Raw genomic sequence first — 22,841 nt, 5'->3', positions numbered from 1 at the left:
GCGTCCTGTTTAAGATTTAATGAGTAAAGTTGAGTAAATCTCGCGCGGCAAATCTATTGCTTCAATTTTTGCCCACTCGTAGTCGCACTTAATAGAACAATTATATGAAGTGACTTCGTTTTTCCAAATGGCTCAATATATATTCGAGCCACTGTCACTCTTACTGAACCTATCATACACACACGAAGTCGACTCATGCTTCGTTTCCCGCACAGTTTGATGAGGTTTTCATTGTTTTGTATGTTTCTGGACATGAAGCTCATTCATACATCGTTTCGACCCGCACAGTGGGCTGACGTTTTCATTGTTTTGCATTTAATAGTTACTGCCCGATTTTATATCGTGTATGTTTATTTTGTTGTGTTTTTGATGAACGGGCGCGTACTTGTACGTCTTTTAACTTTGTCCTTAAGTTATACCCGTCCTCCAGGTCCTCTACATTTTGTTTGTCCGTTTGTTGTTTTGATTTATGTCAGAGTGACCAAAATAAAATTGATTGAATTGACATTCCATCTATACTATATTTGCGGACGAAGCCGCGTGACTTGTTTTACCGGCACCTCTCTCCAGCACGCTGGTTCAAGTAATCGTAATGCGTGTCAGTTCGCTCATGATGATATGCTGAGACTAGGTAAAAGGTTCACCTTGGGACTAGAGATTCAGACTGCTCCACTAAATTAACTAAAAAATGTGCGTGCGGAAAACTGAAAAGCTCCCCAGATCACATTTTTGATACACTATCTACAATTCTACTCGACGTAAAGCGTAAGAAATGCGCTTGGTAAACCCGCAAATTTTCTCTACTCATTCCGCGCTGCCCGTTTTTTCGACCGGAAAAATAAAGCTGATTCAGCAACGAGAATATCGGTCGGAGACCGAAGACTTATCGATCTTAGATCGGTAATTAGTTAATAACTCGCTAATTATACGACATAATTAACCCAAAATCGATAGGCGTCTGGTCCGAGGTAAGGTGCATGCACATGCAAAATTTGGAGCAGATTCAACCACGCGTTCGTGAGATATCGCGTTCATCTAACAGACACACACACACACACACAGACATACAAATACCTATCAATATACTTACCGATCTTAAGATCGATAAGTAATAATGGCCCATCAACCATGTATATGTAACTTTATGGTACTTGATCACCACTACCGATCCCAACTGGTAACAGGACGATATTAGTTTGATGTCTAATTAGTCTAATGCTCAGGATCCAAGCCCACGTAAAGTAAAGCAGGCAAGCTATACCTCGAATATGTCAATGCTACTTGTGTATAGCATTCTTAAAGAAGCGATAATCCCATAAAAATGTTATATTAAGATTTAACATCTCCAGCGAATAACTTCAAAAATAACCCTTCATTTGGAAAACAAAAATATATTTTACAAAATTTAAAAAAAGCTACGAAATAAATAAACCATATAGAAAACAAAACCATGATTTTGACCAGACTTTGTAAAGATATTTAAAATATATAACTATCTAATTTATTAGGTTTACCGTAAATTTAAATCATTTTTGAATGGTATTTCAGGTTATAGGCGTTCCCACATTTGATAATGTTCATCCAGTGTCATGATCTCTTCTAGAGGCATCAATCTTCTTCCTGGGGTGGGAACTTTCAGAGCATCCAAGTCAATAACTGGTTCTTCATGGAATAATTCATCAGGAGAAAAAGTATCCATAATGTTCGGCTCCCCATACTTCGTTTTCTGAAAGCAAAAACTTGATTACATGAGTATAGATGTGACGTGTTGCCCTTATAAGGGTTTATCGAAGTTACTCAGGAATCCGCCAATTTTGTTATAGAAACTTGTAAAAATATTATTGTACTAGTTCAAGTTTTGCCACTAGTCATCTTTCAGTGTGAATCTTATTGACATCAGCACATATGGTGGGAGCTGATCTGGTCGTATCACTCCCTCCTGTCCATACCAAAGCATTTTATTGGTGTTGCTATTTTATTGATGACTATATTTTATGTTTGACAAAATAATAAAATCTCTCTCTCTCTCTTTAGATACTTGGCACAAGGATGTAAGAGCAAATATAACAACGCTTTAATGCTAATTTCATGCTTCAGGCAATGATACCATTTAAAGTTGAATTTGGTGACTGTAACACGTTTTTGAAAGATATATATTATTCTCATGGTCTGACCTAAACTGCATATATACAGTTTTACTGGATTGTTGTTCATATACTCGGAATTGCCAGGGTCCCAAAACCCAGATTGGTACAGATCAGAGGTAATAAAACAACAACATGATGAAAAAGAGAGGAACGCTTAAATATAAGGACATTGAGTTTATGTTGATACCCTTTCTATATACACTTTATCACTATGTGTGGTACAATATATCAAATTCTATATCATATATCTATTCTCTCAAAATTGTAAGATTTATGTTTTGCACTAACTTTAATGATTGTGTTTCGAAGCAAAAGTCTAGTGTAATCTTTGCGACCTCTAAAATTCGTTGCAAGTCCTCGTGCGGGATCGCGACAGTAGTACAGTATTGTGTGTATTAGTATGTGAAGCCCTGAATTATTCAGATCACAGGCAAAATTGGGAATGATGGCGATATATATTCAAATATATTTTTACCATCTACAAGTACACACAATAAAGTACTCCCGAACTATGTGAACCAAGAGGGCGGACACCGGAACGAAGTATGTGTACCAGACAGTACCAGGCTAAGGTTAGGCCATAATTTCAGGTACAAATAATACCGGAGTCACTTGTCTAGTCTCCAAACTCGTAATAGAACTAAAATAGGGAAAATTAGAATAAAATCATGGCCTAACCTGGTACGCATACTACGTTCCATTGCCCGCCACCCGCCATATTGATTCACATACTTCGGGAGTACCCAAAATAAACTGAAAAATTAAGTTATAAAACTAACCTTTGGTTTAAATGGTTTAGGCTTCTTTCTTTTCCAAGCTGCAGTCGTTGGTAATAGTTCATCATCTGATACATCAACACTAATTAAGTTCTGATAGAGTTTTTCATCGGGATTGATATTGGTTGCTTCAGCTGTTTTTTCTGCCACATAGTTCTGGAAAATAAAAACAATCAAGTGTGAACAGGCAATGAATTTGAACAACACAAACTTCTGCAATGTGGTTATTTCAATTCTTGTGTCATATAGGGTGTCCATAAAGTCTTGAAATTTTTCAAAATTGCAAACTTATCAACACCATATATTGTTTTGGTTCTCACAGATGTATTAAATGAAGTAAAAACACTTGAATGACCCCAAAAGGTTGTATTGTTGCCTCCAGGTCATACTCCTAAGCATCATCTGTCCATTTATTATTTATATATGTTTGCAAATATTGTGTGTTTTATGGTTTGACGAATGGAATAAAACTCTCTTGCTCTCTTCCTATTCGCGATAAAGACATGGAAGAATGAGAGACATAATCTGGTAGCCTTTCGGTCATTTTTCCAAATTAGAGTTCTGAATTCTGATCCAGGCTTCGTGGGACCAAACATGAAATCAATTATTTTCTCAAAATCAATTTAATGTACAAATTACCCGTAATCTTTCACTTTCTGCCATTTTCTTCTTCACAGCGTCTTTTGCATTGAATTCTGCAACTTTCAATTCCTAAAGAAAGAAAGTAGGATTTTGTATGAAGAATACTAAAACATGGAAATTAGGGCAATCAAGAAGTAAAATACCGCATCTTAACAAGATATTGTGAAAAAGTCTGGTTTCAAATTGTAGAAAAATATCTATTTTATGTAATGAGGCGTATCGAGTTACAGATGAGTATATTCGGCGCCATGCTTTGTTAATGAAAAGTTGAGAAGCCTAATTCTAAGGATTTATGCCCCACAGATGAAGGTGCAAACTCTTTAAGTATATTTTGTAGCATGAAAAATAATAACACACTAATTACATTTGAAAAAAAGTTTTATTGAAATCTTCAAAAACCATTCAATATCTTATGGCAGTGTGACATGCATTGTTCGCTTTGCACAAGCTCAGATATATATACATTGCAAAGCAATTGGAATTTCTCGCACATACTAGAGAAAATTAAAAACTTGTTTTGCAGGGCGCACACTATTCAAAAGTGGCACTTCTCTGCTGTGTACACAAGTTTTCCTTGTGGGCCGCAGGTTGCACACCCCTGTCTTATGATAAACTGAATATTCGGGGCTCCCGAAGTATGCGAACCAAGATGGCGGACATCGGAATGTAATATGTGTACTAGGTTAGGGTTAGGCCATAATTTTAGGTAGAAATACTATGGGAGGCTCTTGGCTAGTCTTAGAACTGATAATAGGACTAAAATAAGGAAAATTGGAAAAAAATTATCGCCTAACCCTAACCTGTTACCCATGTTATGTTCCGATGTCCGCCATCTTGGTTCGCATACTTCCGGAGCACCGAATATTCTAACTATTACCTGAAGTTCTTGGCCCAGACTAAGGGTACTGTTGTACGTAGGTCCTGACAACGAATTTTCATCAATTAGATTTTCTGCCTCATAACGAATTGAGTGTTCATGGCGAAGAAGACCAGACTTTTTCTTCAAGAAAGGTTTCTTTTTTCCTTCATTTTCCACAGTGGTCGCAGATTTTGGCCTTGTAAGTTGGTCAATTGTTTTACGTGGGATGCCAGAATTTTCTTGTTGTGTGTGAATATTAACTATTTTGCTCTTCGTAATTTTTGGTGGTTTTATGATTGGTTTTCCAGTTTGTTTCTGGGTTGTTTTCAATTTAACCTGCGGAAGGGATTGGGTAACAGATGGGTCACTGTGAACAACGACTTTTCCATGCATATCAGCTACACTGGATGAATTCTCTTTGATAAATTGGGCAATTTTATTGAAAAACGAACTGTTATCTGAATCAGTTGATGTGATTGTTTCAGATCCTGTCGTGTTTACAGAAGTATCTTGTAATGAAGACTCGGAAGTTATATCAGCAAGTGGGTTTCTTTGAACATATAAAGCCGCTCTTTTTTGAAACGGTACTTTTGTAATTGTTTCTTGATTGCCTGAATCATCACGTCCAGAGTTGCACTGGCTGGAAAAATCAGAAATTGTACTTTCTTCAGACTCTTGCGATGTTTCAGGAATATTAAAACGAACATGAAGGTTCCGTGAATTTTTCTCTGAATTTCTGTCAATAGGTGAAGTGGAAGTGGAAATTTTCCTTTGTTTCATTAGAACTGTAGGAACTTTTTCCGGGGTTACATCAAGTGTGGGATCATTAGTAAATGAACTCAGCTTTGTCGGTATAAGATCTGATTTATCAGGAATAAGCACAGCAGGTTTTACATTGCCTGGGAGTTTTTTCGAAATCAACACAGTTTTTGTAGGGACTTCATTTTCATCTTGTAAATGCAAAAGTTTTTTCGTAATTAGTGGAGATTTCTCTGGTGTAATCATTAATCCAGGATCTGTTGGTATCAAACGAGTCAACGGTAAATTAGATAAAGCAGCATTTGTTGGTTTTGGAGGTGATCTTGGGGTGTCGTCAGCCATGATATTTTTAAATGTAAATTCTAGAAATGAAGTAAGATTTTAAAATATAGTAACACAAAAAATAAAAGCTCTATGGAGGATTGACCACTGATGATAATAGCATGGTGGATAGCAGGATTCCAAAGCTTATCAAAAATCAAATCCCAATTCAACTCATTCCAAAGTTTTTGAAAGATTGTAAAACCAGTTATGATCAAACTTGTACATCTTAACAGTATTATTACAATTACAGATACAAGAGTTACTTGGTATATCCAATATTATGCAATGCAATGTACAATAAAATATCTGTAACTCAAAAAATACAAAACTAAATCTTAGAAGATATTAAGCAAATCCATCTTGTTTTTACTATACAATTATTCCAAATTTTATCTTCATGGACAATCATTGATTAGATCAGTGGTTCTTAAACTGGGGGGCGCGCCCCCCTAGGGGGGCGCGAGATGCTCTCAGGGGGGGCGCGAGAGGTCACAAGATGGAATCGGAAATTTACATGTAACGGCTCCTGAAACGGTCTCCGCGTTCGTTAAAAATACCGGCTTTTTCGTGTTATAATAAATTTTTCTGTCTCGTAATAACTACAATAATTCAAGATGTCTCTCTATTTTAAGTCATTTGTGTTCAAGGTAACTCGCGGTTGCGGCGACTTACGACAAAATAAACTCATTACCTATCTAAAATACCACGCCAATCCGCGGACATAATAAAGTGTGATCAACTGCCCGATTATATTTAGTTTTTATATATATATATTGCACTCATGCGAATTCGTTGTCGTCATTAGAAAGATCTGGTATAATATTCCAGAAAGTATATTTAATTTAGTACAATTAAAATACATGTAAAGTATATATATTAGTAGATGAAAAATACATATTCATCGGAACGAAACCCCCGCTGTACGGCTTTTGAGTCAGTCCTCGAGATTACGCCAGTCGCTAAAAGAGCCGACTTTTTCAACGGATATGTAATGGTTTTTCTGTTGAATAAAATATTCAATCCATGATTGATATACTTATTTAAAATGGTTGCTTTATTTGTTTTGATTTGTATTCTTGCCAATTTCACCAATATGAGCTGTCCCTGCAACTCTTACTCCGCTCTATCGCAATGCCGTCACTCGATTAATTTCAAGATATCACAGTTACAGATATTCCAGAGTCTGCGATCCCACGGAGAAAAATTCTGTGGTTTTAGAAAACTACTGGTGTGCCGCACGCACAAGGAATTTATGAGATTTTCAATGTCCAAGAAAGTGTTTTTAATCTGTCGCGGTCCACCCCAAAACAAAACTCATGGCGTTTTCCGTTTTATTTTTAGTATTTTATTATGCCACTTTTACAATAAAGAAATTTTAAGTTACGGATTCACTTTTTTATTCTATCGTTAGCATCTCGTCGTTGATGATTATAATAAAAACTCGTTTTAATAATAAACTCGTTTTCCTCAGAGGTGTCATGGTTCCATTCGAGAACAAAAAAAGTAATTATAATCGTCTTCGCGGCTCAAGAATATGTCGAGGGAAATTTCGGATTTAGGAAGAATAAACACCGAAATCAAGATTTTTAGGGCTTAAATAACACGCCACGCTGACGTAAACAATGGAGATCTGAACAAAATGCAATCGCAAACGCCTTAGCGACAACGATTGATTGAAATTTTACGTGTCTTATGTAAACGTTTAAACAGAAAATATATTAAAGCATAGGTTTATTGCTTGTTTAGTTTTACTTAATAATTAGATTATCTTTTCCAAGCATTGAAAACTGAGCGGAAAAACGAGAATGTATGATGACCAACCACTATTTGGCTTTATACATACGACAGTGAATGGCGAAGATGTACTCCGAAGCGTTTTATGCCTAAACAATCTGAGCAATGACGCTATGAGACCAACACTCAGTTATAGCGCCATCTTAATATATAACAACTTGTCCATCACAGAAGCATTTTTTCAAAGCAAAAAGAGGGGGGCGCGAAGTGTGTAAAATTTTTCAAAGGGGGGCGCGGCTCAAAAAGTTTAAGAACCACTGGATTAGATGGTCGACTTGGTAATTTTGTATGGGTCTCCCTAAAACCAGGCACTTGCGAATTCAGGCACTTTGATATTTTTTTATTTTTACCGTACGTAATTGGGGTTTCCAATTTATTTTACCTAATAATTAGACTTTAAATAAATTTTTGCATCCCTATATGGCAATAAAACAATTTTATCTCCAATTTGTTGAAGCATAATTAATTTTTTAATAGTAAAATGTGGCAACACTGAGTACAAAATATAGGTCCCAAACGATATTGTATTTTACCAAAATGTAGTAAATACAATCATACAAAATGTCTATATTTGATTTTTTGCTTCAAAGTAAGCAAAAACATCGGGAAATAGGCTTTACAAAGTGCCCGAAATTTCACAAGTGCCTGATTTTGCTACTTGCTTCTCAGCGTTGCCATATTTTACCAGGAATATTCAATTTCAAATAAATCCAAAAAGTACGATGATTGACCATATGTCAGTATGTTGTCAAATGGTATTGCTCATTGCATTATTAAAAATGCTCAAATTAATTGTGGAATATCGAATTTCCTTTAGAAAAAAAAAGAATAGTAAGTTCTGAAGCAAATAATTTAAAGAAATTATCGCGAAAAAATATGGCAACTGTCATCGAGAAAAATCAGGCACTTGCGAAATTTGACACGTCTCCACCAGTCACAAACGTTTTTGTATTTTACCAGAATGTTGTAAATTCAATCATACAAAATGTGTATTTTTTATTTTTCTGCTTTAAAGTAACCAAAAACATTGTAAAATAGGTTTTTACCAAGTGCCTGAAATTGCACAAGTGCCTGATTTCTATATTTTGTACTCAGCGTTGTCAAATTTTACCATTGATAAATTAATTATACCGCAATAAATTGGAAATAATATTATTTTATTGCCATATAGGGGGGATGCAAAAATTTACTTTTAGTCTAATTATTAGGTCAAATAAATTGCAAACCCCAATGACGTACCGGTACGATACGGTAAAAATAGAAAATATCAAAGTGCTCGAAATGGTGCCTGGTTTTAGGGAGACCCAAGAATTATTCATTTCATTTTAATGATAACCAAATACTGAAATAAACATGCAATCCGACTCCTCTTTTGATAATTTGTTTAAATAAACTCTGGAGCTATGATCATATTCGTTCACGATTGCAAAAACGCTTGGGCGGCGTCCGTTAGACTGTTAGACAAATTACAAAAATGTAAAAATACGATAACCACGCTATTTTAGTGATACAATAAAGAAAATATAAATAAGATACGTCCAACAGTTAAAACTATACCGGTACCTATTTTCTTGCTTTTGCTACCGATTTTATCTGTAGTGGCTCTTATCCCTGTGCCTTTACTGAAATTAAATCAGTATTTTACATTTATACGAGCAATCCGACCAGAGCAAACCCGAAACGAGAATCAAAATAAACCGCTCGCCGAAATCCTCATGACGTCATATGCACTGAAGCAGAAGTATCACGGAGGTAAACACGTGAAATTTGTTTTCACCACTGTGACAATTTCGTGTTTTGCTGCTGGCTTCACATAGGTTTTGTTTTCACCTGGCATCACGGCAAATCATTGAAAGTTTCAAAGAAATCGGAATGGGATTTTTCGAGGTAAAAACTTTTTCCGGTATGTACAGTTGTAGATTAAATATTTTTAATTAGCACGTGTTTTTCGTCCGCTACGGTAATCAAAATACAGTTTATTTTACTGTTTTTCTAACTTTTAGAAGCTGGAAATGGTAGTGATTGACTTTTAAGTAGTTTTGATACCGGACCTTGAGTAATTCAATGTTTCTTTTATTTTTGTTAGTTATCCTTCGATCGCTTACTACTGCTGTACCGGTACTGTACTACGGTATCTTCAGATCTTACTGTTTTGTATGATATTCATGATCCCACGCAAACTTGTTATGTCTACCTGTTTTTGAAGTTTTATTTACTGCAAGGCCAGTTAGAAAATACTTTGGGGTAATTATTCAATGTATTTACCAATTGGCTTGGTCACTCGCTTGGTGGTAGTGAATAATTTGTTAAGGCATGTGGGGTCTCGTGTAGTTTCGTACCTAACCTACTTCTAGTAGGCGTAGCATAACAATTTTTTGATATGTCAATCCTAACCCCCATCTGACTACGCCATTCAAAAATTACGTCACTACGACATCACAATCACGTCATAGAGCTTGCCAAATATACGTACGATTGCCCGAAATGGCATCGGCGCCGACGATAAAGAACTGACTAACATTATCGATCTCTCTCCTATCGGGATCGTAGCGACGAGAAAACGAGAGAAATAGCTGTTTGATTTCGGGTGCTCGTCTGCGCGTCTTGGATGGCAGTTCGTATAGTTTGAAGGGCTATAATTACGTCACTGTGACGTCGTAGTGACGTAATTTTTGGATGGCGTAGTCAGGTGGAGGTTAGGATTGACAGGTGAAAAAATTGTTGTGCTATGCCCACTAGAAGTATGTTAGGTACGAAACTACACGAGACCCGGCATGTGTTTGCTTTTGAAATTCAATAGGCATATAATCTTCCCATTATTATTACAGAAATCTGATAGACACATTATGACAGTATTGAGGAATTTCGTTACTAAATATAGACAACTCAGCAGATCAAATTTTCTCAATATTTTTGTTAGACATATCACCAACGAAACAAAATCTTGGGAACGAAAATATAAAAAAGTAACAAGAATTGATCTTGAAAAATATTGGAATAAAAAATTGAAAGAAAATTGGGAAAGCAGGACAGTATCTGCTGATGATGGGAAACCCAAATTTTATTGCCTTTCGATGTTCCCTTATCCATCAGGGAGATTACATATGGGACATGTAAGAGTTTACACAATAAGTGATACCTTTGCAAACTTTTATCGTATGAATGGATATAAAGTAATGCACCCAATGGGTTGGGATGCTTTTGGTCTTCCTGCAGAAAATGCAGCAAGAGATAGGAAACTCGACCCTACAGAATGGACAAAAAGTAATATATCATATATGAAGCAACAACTTAAAGATTTGAACTTGACTTTTGATTGGGAACGTGAGTTTTCAACATGCGAGTCTGATTACTATAAATGGACACAGTATATATTTACAAAGTTATTTGAGTCTGGATTAGCCTATCAAAAGGATGCTCTTGTGAATTGGGATCCTATTGATCAAACTGTATTAGCAGATGAGCAAGTTGATGAAAATGGTTGTTCTTGGAGGTCTGGAGCAGTTGTAGAGCAAAAATATCTGAAACAATGGTTTTTTAAAACATCAGAATATGCAGAATCCCTACTTGACACTTTAGATGAAATTGATGAAGATGTTGGGATTAAATCCATGCAGAGAAATTGGATTGGGAAAGTCAATGGATGTTACATGAACTTTTCTTTAATAGTAGATGGTATTGAGAGACCCATCTCCTTTCCAGTGTTTTGTACGAACCCTGAAGCAGTATTTGGTGCTTCGCATGTTGTTTTGCAATTTAAATATAAAAACGAACTTGCTCATCAACTTGGAAGGTATGGCGCGGAAAATATGAAGACCAAATTACTGAGTATGTCATTCCCAGATGATCCTATCGTGCTTAGTAACTGTTTTGTTAAAAACCCATTTAATGACGCTAAATTGAAAGTTATTTTAAGTGATGACTATCTGTCAAAACATGATAGGCCAACCGCAATATTATGTATTCCAGACATCGATGAGATTGCAAAAAATATTGCTGACAAATTTAATTTTGAATATAATAATGTTGTCAGTAGCAATGGGTTATTGTTAAATTCAAAGGATTTTACCGGTCTTTCTCAAAATGAAGCGAGGCTTAAAATATTAGAACAATGTAAACAACTTGGAATTAATAGTGGTAAAATGACGAGTAGCAAGCTATGTGATTGGTTGATATCTCGTCAAAGATATTGGGGAACTCCAATACCGATTATTCATTGTCCTGTGCATGGACCGGTCCCTGTTCCTTCCAAAGACCTCCCAGTTAAACTTCCTCATATAGAAGATTTATCAATGAATACCGGTGTTTCCCCTTTGGCATCTGTACAATCATGGGTGAATACAACATGCCCAAAGTGTGGGGCTCAATCGCATCGAGAAACTGATACTATGGATACTTTTGTTGACTCCTCATGGTATTTTTTAAGATATACTGACCCACACAACACAAAATTGCCATTTTCTAAAGACATAGCTGATAAAATGATGCCCGTCGATCTATATATTGGAGGGAAAGAGCATGCAACACTCCATCTATATTATGCCAGATTTTTTAATCAGTTCCTTGTGGATCAAAATCTGCATTCACATAGAGAACCATTTAAAAAAATTCTGGCTCAAGGTATCATTAAAGGACAAACACATCAAGTTAAATCAACCGGGAAATATATTCATGTATCAGAAGTTGATAAGTCCAGAGACGTTCCTGTCCTAAGAGAAACCAACGAGCCAGTTGAAGTCTCGTTTCAAAAAATGAGTAAATCTAAACTCAATGGAGTAGATCCTGAGGACTTTGTTAATGAGTGGGGCTACAGTATAACAAGGCTATATGTGTTGTATGCTGCTGCACCATTCGAAGACATTCATTGGGATGTAAAAACAGATGTCATACCTGGTGTTATGAGATGGCAGTTGAAGCTATGGACTTGTGTTACAAAGCTACTCGATGCTAGGAATAAAATTCCAGAAAACGAGGTTAATTCGGGTAATCCTCCTATACAGCTTCTCCATGAAATTGAAAATATTGTTCGAGATACCAATAAAGCAATCAATGATATAACAAACCACTATAAAAAAGACTGTGTACTCAGTGCTGCTATCACTTGTCTAATGACACTTGCAAAATTACTATTCAATGTCCCAGAGGATATTGTTCAAACCAGTCCGGAGTTTGAGAAAGCGGTGTGTGCTCTTATTATAATGTCAGCGCCAATGGTACCTCATTTTGCATCAGAACTGTGGTCAGGGATGCAACTTATGCCCTATAAGCTTACAAATCATAAATGGGAAAGTGATGTTTTGAGCCAAAACTGGCCCCAACCAGACACAAGTAACAAATTCCAGCTTATTGAATATAAAATCAAAGTAAATGAAGAAACTTGCCATTCTATCAGACTTCCTGAAGACATAGATTGCGGTCTAACTGAGGTTAAGTCCTCTATACTGCGACATAAAAAGGTGAAAAGGCGTTTGAAAGGGAATCAAATTGAAAATTTCCAATTTGACAAGAAAAATTTTGTTATTCATATATCTACTACCACTGAAAAATAATGGTGACCGTACATTTGAACCCATGTACATTTGAACCCATGCGTATATCCACGGGTTCAATCTATATGCGGGTGCTAAAACCCATGGGTTAGGTAGGGTTAGCAAAAAAAAATACATAGGTGCAATAGCATACAGGTGCAATTGCCATGGGTTCAAATGTACGTGGGTTCAAATGTAATGGAACCAAAAATAATATATGCTTCTAAAAAAATTGTGGAATTTATGGTTTGAATTTACAGGGAGGTATTGGTGTATACCCATAGTTTCAAATTTTCACATGTATCCCATGACTAAATCCCACTTTATTTCAGATAATCTCCAGCGAATAGTACCGGTAAATATTATCGAGGCAATCCCCAATTATCTATAAACTGCTACATAAATTCCAAAGACAGCACAGTTCATTCCTTGGAAATGGAATTCTCCTTGGAAATTGATTTATTGTTGTATTCCTCAAAACAGTAAAATGATAGAACATTATTAGGATGTATACATTTCAGATTTTTTCCAGAAAGGTTTGGGAGTGTTTATGTTCGGCTGAGTGGACAGGCGGCTGTAAGTTATGCAGCAATATTACAGTGTCCAGTCAACAGGCACTCAAAACTGATATTAATGAACAACGTATTTGAAGCTACATCCATGGTTGAGGGTCGGACCTCTTTTTGAAATGTGAAAAAAATGTTTTTTTCAACATACATATCAGCTGCTTTAAGACACTCAAAGACTCTTGAAAACCCACATCGTCAGAGTCTTTTTTTTTGTTAACTTGGCAGTTAGGGATTTTACAACCACCACGCGTGTAAATTCCTGGCTACAGCCCTGGCTGCAGCCACCCTCTTCTCTTCACAAAGTTCTGCTTTATGCATTAGTGGTAAAACTTCCTCTAAATCAGTGGTTCCCAACCTGGGGGTTGCAACGGGTTTGTGAAGGCAAATCAGTAAAAAATAATACAAAGCTTTAGATTAAATATTGTCAATAGAACGCGAAGAAGTCTGGAATGACCCTAGATTTCCACTACCTGTTGTGAGACCCCAGAAAACCAAGCGGCGCAAGATGTTTATGGTATCTTAACCATTGTGATGTCACACGAACACGTCTGCATTTCCGCGCCGCAATGTGGTAAACATGCGGGCTTCGAAGAAATGCTGTAGAACACCAGGATTTTGATACAAAGGGGTATTTACTGCGGGGTAGGCTTGTAGTCTATGTTGTTTCTTTGTGGAGATTATCATACATCCTGCGGTAACGTTATAATTCCGGTATTTTATTTACCATGGCGAAGAAGCAACAATATGAAAATGAAGTTATGAAAAATATGAAAGCAGCTTTTCAGCTCTTCTTTGTATCGAAACGACGGCACAGAATCGGACAAAAGTCGAGGATGATATGAGATTAGCTTTGTCAAAAACTCAAGCACGAATTATGCAGTTGGCTACGCGGTTCCAATGCCATTTATCACAGCTTGATGAAAATTTATATTACACAATATTCACTTTGCCGCTTATTTTAGTATAGGTATAGAAAGTGAGGTAGGGGGTCGCGAACCAAAAAAGGTTGGGAACCACTGCTCTAAATGAATCATACTAATACACATAATTGCAATTCTGTATTCCGTAGCGAAAATTTAACAAAATGTTTAGGTACACATTTTCAGAAAAGGATAGGATTGTTTGTGATCGGCTCAATGGACAGGGCCTGAGATAAACCGCATTTAACATTTTTGAGGAACAATTAATACATTATAGGATTTTTAAAACAGCGTCGACCATCTTCGCTCAATAATTTTCCAGAACTCTGCATGAGAGCAGCTACAAACACTTAAATATATGACATCACCACATTAATTACAATAAATAAATTATGTCAAAAAATATTGCAAATCAAGATCTAATGCTGATGCTGGATAAACAAGTTCAAAATTGGTGATAACTTCTGGGTGTAGAACTCCCATCTTTCCTACAAATTTTCCATTTATCATAACATCAGCACACCGTCCTGGGAAGAAGGCAGAGTTCTCAGCAGCCTGGATCTTGTATTTATCTGGTCCTAAGTCATCTGATGGTTTTATATCCAATAATTGCATGATTCGATCAAGTAGGCCATGGATTACTTCAAATCCAGGGGTTTTGTTGTAGTAAATAGCAGCCAGGTGTCTTCTGTTCCTTGATCCTGTATCTGCAGTGCTATCCTTGAAAATAATATCTTGTATCTCGAAGAGTTTCATCGGGAGTGGCATGTTTCTGTTAGAAGCAGCAGTTTTTAGTAATCCAGGTAGAAGAGAGGTTCGTGTGACTTGAAATTCCAATGTTTTTGGGTTGCTGATGTGAACAGGATGGATATCTTTAACGCCATCCCGTAATTTTCTTCCTACATCGTCTTTCGAGCACAAAGCAAAAGACAAACCTTCTGTGAATCCAGCTGCAGCCATATCGATTCTCAATAAATCTGTCAGCTTGTTTAGTTTAAACTGAGCTCCAATAGTAACAGATTTAGGAAAGGTGAAGGCAATGTTGTTGAATCCATATGCTACAGCACAGTCTTCCATAATATCACAAGCGTGCATGATGTCGGATCTTGTCGGGGGAATTTCAACTTCAATTTTGCCATTTTCTGGTAAAACCTTAGATTTCAAACACATTCTTGTTAGTGAATCAGCATGCTGTTCTGCACTTTGTTTGATGCCGATTTTATTATTGATATATTCAGCAGAAACAGTTTCTTTTCGATATTTCAATTCCGGTGTGATGAGTTTCTTTCCATCCGGTCTTGTTATTTCAACGGGTTCAATTATAAATGGTTTATCGCAATATTCCGAGTACATTGCTACAATCGTATCCAGAGTTATTTTTGCCTTTGTCAAATCTGTCGCTGTGATTTCAATAAATATATTTTTGGTGTTCAAAGTGATTTTTGAATGTTCACCGTTTATGATTGGGGGCATCGAAAGTACGACTCCATTACTATCGTAAATTATTGGATAAACAGGTTTGTCACGAATAATCGGCAAATATGACTTCAAATGACTCTCCTTAGAGTACAATTCCATCAACTCAACAGCAGTGTACTCTTTTGTTTGGCCGAGAGCTTTGAATTTTATATCTGTTGGCTTTCTAGCATCGTATAAAAACGGACCTTGTATTGTGTCCAAGTCATGAGTGCCGATGGAAACAAGGCTACGCTTTCTGCCAATATTTTGGTGAAGTTTGTCCTGCAAGTCAATGAAACTTTCATATCGTTCTTGTGTAAAAGAAATGTTTCGTAAAACAGCTGCTACTACTTCTGCTCGAACTTCCAGTGTGGCATGTGATTGGTTCATTTTTATCAAATCAGGAGGAGAGGAGCACACATAACGAGGGGGTTCAATCTGTTTTAAAAACACTTTGAGACCTCTAACAAGGCCTTCCATGCACAACAGGTCGTACCTGTTAGCGGGGACATCAATTTTATATATAATGTCATCTGAGGCACCTTCTGCCTTTGCGTCCCCTTGCTCTTTTTGTATCTGCTCCTTCACGGACGTAACTTCATCAAGTTCGAGACCATATTCGAAACATAGTTCATCAAATTCTTCTTCCGAATATTTTTTTCCAAGCCATTCATGCAACAAATCCCGATTCACACTTATAGTCGGCATTTCCGAACATTAATTAACGCCTAAAACACTCGCAAGTCAGAATCAGCATGTAATGTAGATGTGGAACGCTTGTGGAGTTTATAAAAATGGGAGGAACCGGAGTCATACCAGTGGCATATCCATTTTTGAATATATTTTGATTCCTTTATAAAACGTCGTTCTTTATAAACAAAATTTAAAAATGTTAGATATAATAAATTAATTTACAGGGCTAACCGCTATTTATTTTTTAATTGGTGGCATGTCAATAGTAATTGAATGGTGCCACAATATCACATTTCCCAAAGTTGCATCATCTTTTAGGCCACGGGTGGGCAATTACTTTTCTAAGTTGGCCAGCTACAAAAAAATAGACCTGGTTAGTGGCCGGAGTCTCAAAACTCAATATGAGAAACTATGAATAAAAAACGGTTTATTCACAACATCTAGTTAGTAGAATGGACCTTTCCCCGAGCATCGATTTCCTTGTTTACTTCGTGACATTGGCCAATCAGCAAGATGCAAAAAGTGACGTAATAAAGCTCCCTTTTCGCATCCGCTCAGACACTTTTCTCACTCTGACAGATTTTCAGGCGTGGTCGTAAACATTACCTCATTTTTGCGTTTTTGAACTCTATTCGTTAGTTTTCTGTTGTGTTTCGGAAACTTAGGTATAAATCGGATAATTTAATGATCACTCTGTCTCCCTAGGAGTTTCAATTTAATTGCAGTAATAAAAAATTTATGTAGAAATAGCTGTAATAGACTAGGCTAAAATTCTCTACCGGTACTTTTAAAAAACAGATTGTTGAATGCGATGAATCATAATGATGGTTTGATACCCCATTTTACAGGCGCCAACTCGCAAAAACACTCTTAAAATAGCCCCGAAGATATTTCAATGGTAAAGTATAAAAAAAAATATTTTGGGGTTCAAAGGTCGGAGAAAGATCCATAGCTAGGCTAACGTTTATAATATAATAGAAAGCGCAATGTTACAATCAGGGTCGTTATTTTCAGCGGAAATTTGTATCCATAATAACTATAGTAATTTCAGCATAGACAATTAGGCTGCCTGAAACACTTCGTCGTGCCGCATCCGGCCCGCGGGCCGTAATTTTCCAAAGCCTGTCTTAGGCATACCGCGCTAACATGATTAATTTTGGCACACAACACACCAGAAAAACATCACAAAAAAACAAATTTAGAAATACGTGACCATCAGAAAAAACACAACCCAGAAGGAAATTCGAGATCTACAATGATAATGAAGACTTCAATATTTACACTTGCCACCTCTCACAAGCGCACGTATAATTCTGAACACTAAATCTAATCTCTGCTCAAATTCGGGCGTTTGAACTTATGACAAGCGAGATCAAGTGATTTCACTGAATAAATACTATTACTGACAATTCATGATGTTTTGTGGTAATCACATTACCATATGAAAGATTGTTAAGTGACGAACCCCTGCAAGAAAAATTAAAATTGAACACAGACTCGGTAATTTGTAATAATTCATATTTAATGGTAACCATCGCCAAAACACATAATTTATGTATGTTTTCAAAATGAAATAAATTGCAAGAAACTCGGTTAACTTAACATAATGTGATTGCAAAATTGTAATGTCTTGGTCTTGTCTTTAATATTCGTGATTTTGGGACGCTAAATTAAGTACCTATTTACTTTGTGCAAAAAACTTTTATAGCTACATAGACATAGTACTGTATACCTTCAAAACGTCAGTATTTTGTCCCCAAATTTTTGACCTAAAATGAAATTTATGCATTTCCAAGTATTGCATGTCCTGGAAACTTTTTGATTTGATAACTTTTATTACCTTTATTGCAGACCTAACAATTCCTTTGGACTTACAATGCAATTACTTACAATTAAAATATTCCGGTGATTTTGTCAATACTTTTTAAAAACTAATGCCATAGTAACCCGAAACAATAAAATTAAGCGTGTGTCGGACGGGTTCGTATTGCCTTTCCGAGAATTCATACTAACAAAGCTTTTTAAACAACGGGATTAATTCTCGGTTTAATGTTTTTAGGCTAGGCTATAGCACAATAATATGTCGGTTCCAGTATATTTTATACTACTTTTATATTTTGATTTGAATACCTTCTCAAATCTCGATTAATGGATGAATCAGTCATTTGCGGTACTGAAATGATAGTCATGGAGAAACCGGCCCGATTGATTGATTGAAAAAAATTCTGAAATTTCATCTAAGAACTTGACCTAATATCTTCATAAGATTTTGTGTTTCATTACAAGTATTTCACTGATGAATTTTGCCAACGTGGAAGTTTAGGTGTAAGAAAGTATATATTGACTTGTTGGTTTTTGTTAACGACGAGTAGCAACAGCAGCACATCGACTGCCCAATCCCCCACGTCTTTGGCAGATACTTTAACGAGACAATGTCTTTATTTGTCAGCTCCCAACTTACGATCACGGTACAATACGATAATATACCTAAGTAAAGAACAGGACAAATATATACTAAAAAAAAAATAACCAACGCATGGAATTGGGATAAAATTTATTAAAGCTGGTTAGCTGTGCTGAAATGGCTTGGGGCTATCTGACTCAATTATGTCCAGTGAAAAAAGCAAGAGATTTATATTTCTAAGAAAGTCCAAATTAACTGGTTTGACTTTTTAATATATTTTTAATTTGAGAAACATAGTAAAATATTACTATAATACCAAGATTATTCCTGTACCCGCATACGCTTTTAGTAGCATGTACAGTCGCAATTTCAGTTGTTGCTCGTAAATCATTATTCGGTGAACTTGTGATTATGGGCTTCTTAGATAAGATTTATATTTTAAATTTAGAAATAGGTCCCAAGAAGCTACCCCAGTCTGTTCAGTGTCCGCGCTTCCCAACTTCTCAAGATGAATCGAGAACAACGGGGAATACCCGGGCACACGTGTCAGCGGGAATCCTATGGAATTTCCCTTTCACAAAATTGGTTGGAACTTTTGGTAAAGGGCGGGTGGAATAGGACGATACCGGTAGCTTGCCCGGTTTTATCAGGTGGTGTATCAGGTTTGGAGCCTGCGGCGCTTAGTTAATACAGATTCTGACAATCAGATAGGTACCGGTACTCGTAACATTGTCTTAAAAAGAAGTACCAGCACGTGCAAGCTTGTTAGACTGAATCAGTTCATTGAGTTATCGCACTGTCTCACTGTGCGCACTGACGGATTATGTGTAAGACATGTTCAGATATCGGCGTGCCTGTAGGTGGTACCGCATGTAAACATGTTTGTTTAAACTTTTTCCAATTCACTGATATTGTGTTGTGATTTTCGAGTATTCAATATTTGATTGTGCACCAATGACTGGATAAAAACATTTTTTGCTTTAGAATTGCTGGACTCATCGTTGCCGTAGGGTGGTTTACGTAAGCGCTGGTTGTGGTTTGTCATATAATACGACGTCTTATTGGCTCTCTTCTTCCTGGGATAAATTCCTTCTTTCTGGCTGTTGTCGACTGTTGGTGAGTGGGCGCATGACATTTTTCATATTTTAAACTTCATTAAATGTTTTGCTCGCTCTCAAAAAGTTTCCATTTTTATTTATCTCATCTTAAAAGATGAAAGAGTAGAATATATCTCTAATCAACCCCAGGTCTCATTCAACTCCCTTGTATAGGAGTCATTGAGACATCAAATTAGCTTATTATAAGAATTGCATTTTACAGCCCTAACACAAAGAATGGCAGACCCTATTTCTTCTTATTTTTAAAGTCTGCCTGTACGGCCAGAAAGTCAAATAAAACGTTAAAATACATTTAATATATAGTGAATTTAAATGACTCAATTAAAAAATTCTTGTATATCCATCCATTTTATTTGAACAGTTTTGCATGTGAATCTTTTATACATACGCAACTGTAACATGAGCAGTAATTTTTTTGTAGACTGTTTTCATATTGGTTGACAAAATAAAATAATAAATCTTTTGTTTATTTTAAACAGTAAAGTTGCGATTCATATTATCATGGATCTCACAAAAGAGCAAATAATAGAAGTATTAAGAAATGCAGATGCTGTTTGCCTTGATGTAGACAGTACATTATGTCCCGATGAGGGCATAGATGAATTTGCAAAATTTCATGGTGTTGGCGATGAAGTTAAAGAACTTACTAACAAAGCAATGGGCGGTTCTATGACTTTTCAAGAAGCTCTAAGAGAAAGAATAAAAATAATAAATCCCACTTATATAAGATTGAAAACATTTTTACAACAAAGAACACCAATTGCCACGCCCGGAGCAAAGGAACTCATCGATAAACTTCGAGAGCGTGGATGCTACATTTTTCTCATATCGGGAGGATTCACGGAAATTATAAACCCCACCGCAAAAATGATTGGAATTCCAAGAGAAGACATACTTGCTAACAAGTTCTTGTATTATTACACTGGACAATGTGTCGGCGCTGACGAAAGTTTACCAACTTGTAGATCAGGAGGAAAAGCTAAAGCAATTGAAGAATTACGTAAAAAGCATGGCTATAAAAAGATTGTTATGATTGGTGATGGAGCAACCGACCTAGAAGCTTGTCCACCAGCAGACGCTTTTATTGGTTTTGGTGCCAATGTCGTAAGAGAAGTTGTGAAAGAAAAAGCAAATTGGTTTGTGTATTCATTCCAAGAGATTTTAGATGAATTGAAGGATTGAAATACTTTTATGGTGATCGGGTGATATTAAATAACTTCTAACCCTTATGGGCAGTCACGCTCAACCTACGCTCGACAGTTTAGTGCTGATGCGATAACAAAATGTATAAAAACTGTGGTCTTGACTTCCACGGAAATATGGGACCAAGTCCATTTCTATACGAATAGACAGATAGACTTCAACCTAACTTGGAAGGAAAAGAGGAATCTAAAAATGGTGGTATCTGCTTTTTCTTTATAAGACCAAGTTATCTCAATCTTCCATAAGATATTCACCAATGCAGTAGCAGTTATATTTTTATAGGATAAATAGTGTTCAAAAATTTTGCTGCTTCCGCTTGTGATAATGGGCTGATTTAAAGCAATTCTAATTTGTCATAATCTGGTGTAACGTTGATGTCCTGGCGTATATATATTGAAACACCGGTTTTAAACAGTTGGATAGCCAAAATGAGTATATTATCATTATCTATATTTTTATGGGTTAATTTTAAATTGCTAAAATCTGTCGCACCTCAAATGGGGGGAGTAACAATTTTTATAGTCAACATAGCTATTTTAACTTTGTTTTAGAGGGCATATGTGAAAACGTTTCACGACCATCCCTTTTCTCTATTCAAAAGCCCAGGTATTGTTTTATTTACGAACTGCTTTCTCATTTTAAGCCCAATATAGGTAATTTATTTTTACTTGAATTTGTTCGGTATTAAAATCATATATATATATATACATACAGTGTGTGAGTGTCTTATATTCAAGTTACCTCTATTGGTTTTACAAAACAGACGACAGCAGGTCTTTATCAATGCAGATAAATATGGAAAATTTATCTCCTTTGTTGTGTTTACAGTACAAATTCATTGTCTTAATTATATTTTTCTGGGGTAGTTTAAATTGCTAAAATCGGTCGCACATGAAACGAGGGAGTGGCCATTTTTGTTTGGGTATAGTTGATATGGCTATTTCAACATTGTTTTAGAAGGCATATGTAAAAAAACATTTTACAACCATCCTTTTCAGTATTCAAAAGCTTAAAAACTTTGAAAGAACTAGAAACTTTGTGGTTTGGCATAATACCAAATTTGCTACACCCTGAGTGAGGTGGTGGAAATGTGTTTTGAGCATTCACTCATGGATATGATATCAATGTAGAATTGGCAATATATTGCGCAATTTTTTTTATTGTGTCGTCAACACTACATTCAATATTGACACGAATGTAATATTGTCGATGGCGCTACAGTTCTTTTCATACTTGTTTAACTCAATGTAATTTACCTTGGCTTGGTATTACAATGATGTCTTGGGCAATACAATACTATTGTCAATAGCACTATAGTTGTTTTTATTACATTTACACACAAAGACATTTTGCTTTTATGAGTCTGTGTGCCTTTGTATTTTTGTGTATTCACTTTCAACAGTCACTCTAGAGTAGACAATGCTTATTTATTTTAAGGAAGATAACAATTCAAAATTTGAAAGAGTGAATTCTCTTCAAAGAAAATTAATTTTGATAATAGTCAATATTCCACCTGTCCGCCTATAACATCATTTTTTATTCTCATAAAAGGGTTTCTCTCTTTCATATTGCATCATTTCAGTGTTGTTAATTATTAAACCATATTGTGATTTCAGAATAAAATTCTTTTCTCTGTAATGATTGACT

The 22,841-nt window shown here is 36.0% G+C and overlaps 4 protein-coding genes across 5 annotated transcripts; 2 read left to right on the top strand and 2 right to left on the bottom strand.

The window, feature by feature from the left end:
• Positions 1–1,375: 1,375 nt before the first annotated feature.
• LOC120327584 (uncharacterized) lies at positions 1,376–8,981 on the bottom strand. The gene is made up of 5 exons (XM_078114180.1): positions 8,865–8,981; positions 4,443–5,545; positions 3,563–3,634; positions 2,927–3,079; positions 1,376–1,726 (listed from the first exon to the last, which is right to left on the bottom strand). Exons 2-5 carry the CDS (start codon positions 5,523–5,525, stop codon positions 1,550–1,552), a joined length of 1,485 nt encoding a protein of 494 aa, XP_077970306.1. The 5' UTR covers positions 5,526–5,545; positions 8,865–8,981; the 3' UTR covers positions 1,376–1,549.
• A 67-nt stretch (positions 8,982–9,048) lies between these two features.
• LOC120327582 (putative leucine--tRNA ligase, mitochondrial) lies at positions 9,049–13,132 on the top strand. 2 transcript variants are annotated; one of them, XM_039393908.2, is made up of 2 exons: positions 9,049–9,188; positions 10,130–13,132. In XM_039393908.2, the coding sequence occupies exons 1-2, from the start codon at positions 9,174–9,176 to the stop codon at positions 12,848–12,850; spliced, it is 2,736 nt and encodes a 911-aa protein (XP_039249842.2). In that variant the 5' UTR covers positions 9,049–9,173; the 3' UTR covers positions 12,851–13,132. The 2 variants fall into 2 exon arrangements, with proteins under 2 accessions (XP_039249842.2, XP_077970305.1); XM_078114179.1 differs by having other exon boundaries at positions 9,182–9,204.
• Positions 13,133–14,437: 1,305 nt separating this feature from the next.
• Positions 14,438–16,678, bottom strand: LOC120327583 (phenylalanine--tRNA ligase beta subunit-like). Its single transcript, XM_039393909.2, has one exon. It carries the CDS (start codon positions 16,482–16,484, stop codon positions 14,709–14,711), a length of 1,776 nt encoding a protein of 591 aa, XP_039249843.2. The 5' UTR covers positions 16,485–16,678; the 3' UTR covers positions 14,438–14,708.
• Positions 16,679–19,462: 2,784 nt separating this feature from the next.
• On the top strand, positions 19,463–22,832 carry LOC120327813 (phosphoserine phosphatase-like). The gene is made up of 2 exons (XM_039394175.2): positions 19,463–19,989; positions 20,471–22,832. The coding sequence occupies exon 2, from the start codon at positions 20,493–20,495 to the stop codon at positions 21,171–21,173; it is 681 nt and encodes a 226-aa protein (XP_039250109.2). The 5' UTR covers positions 19,463–19,989; positions 20,471–20,492; the 3' UTR covers positions 21,174–22,832.
• The last annotated feature ends 9 nt before the right edge of the window (positions 22,833–22,841 follow it).

Source organism: Styela clava, chromosome 7, assembly GCF_964204865.1.
Source record: "Styela clava chromosome 7, kaStyClav1.hap1.2, whole genome shotgun sequence".
Taxonomy (NCBI): Eukaryota; Metazoa; Chordata; class Ascidiacea; order Stolidobranchia; family Styelidae; genus Styela; species Styela clava.
Note: the sequence above shows the minus strand (reverse complement) of the source record. Positions and strands in the feature narration are given on the sequence as shown.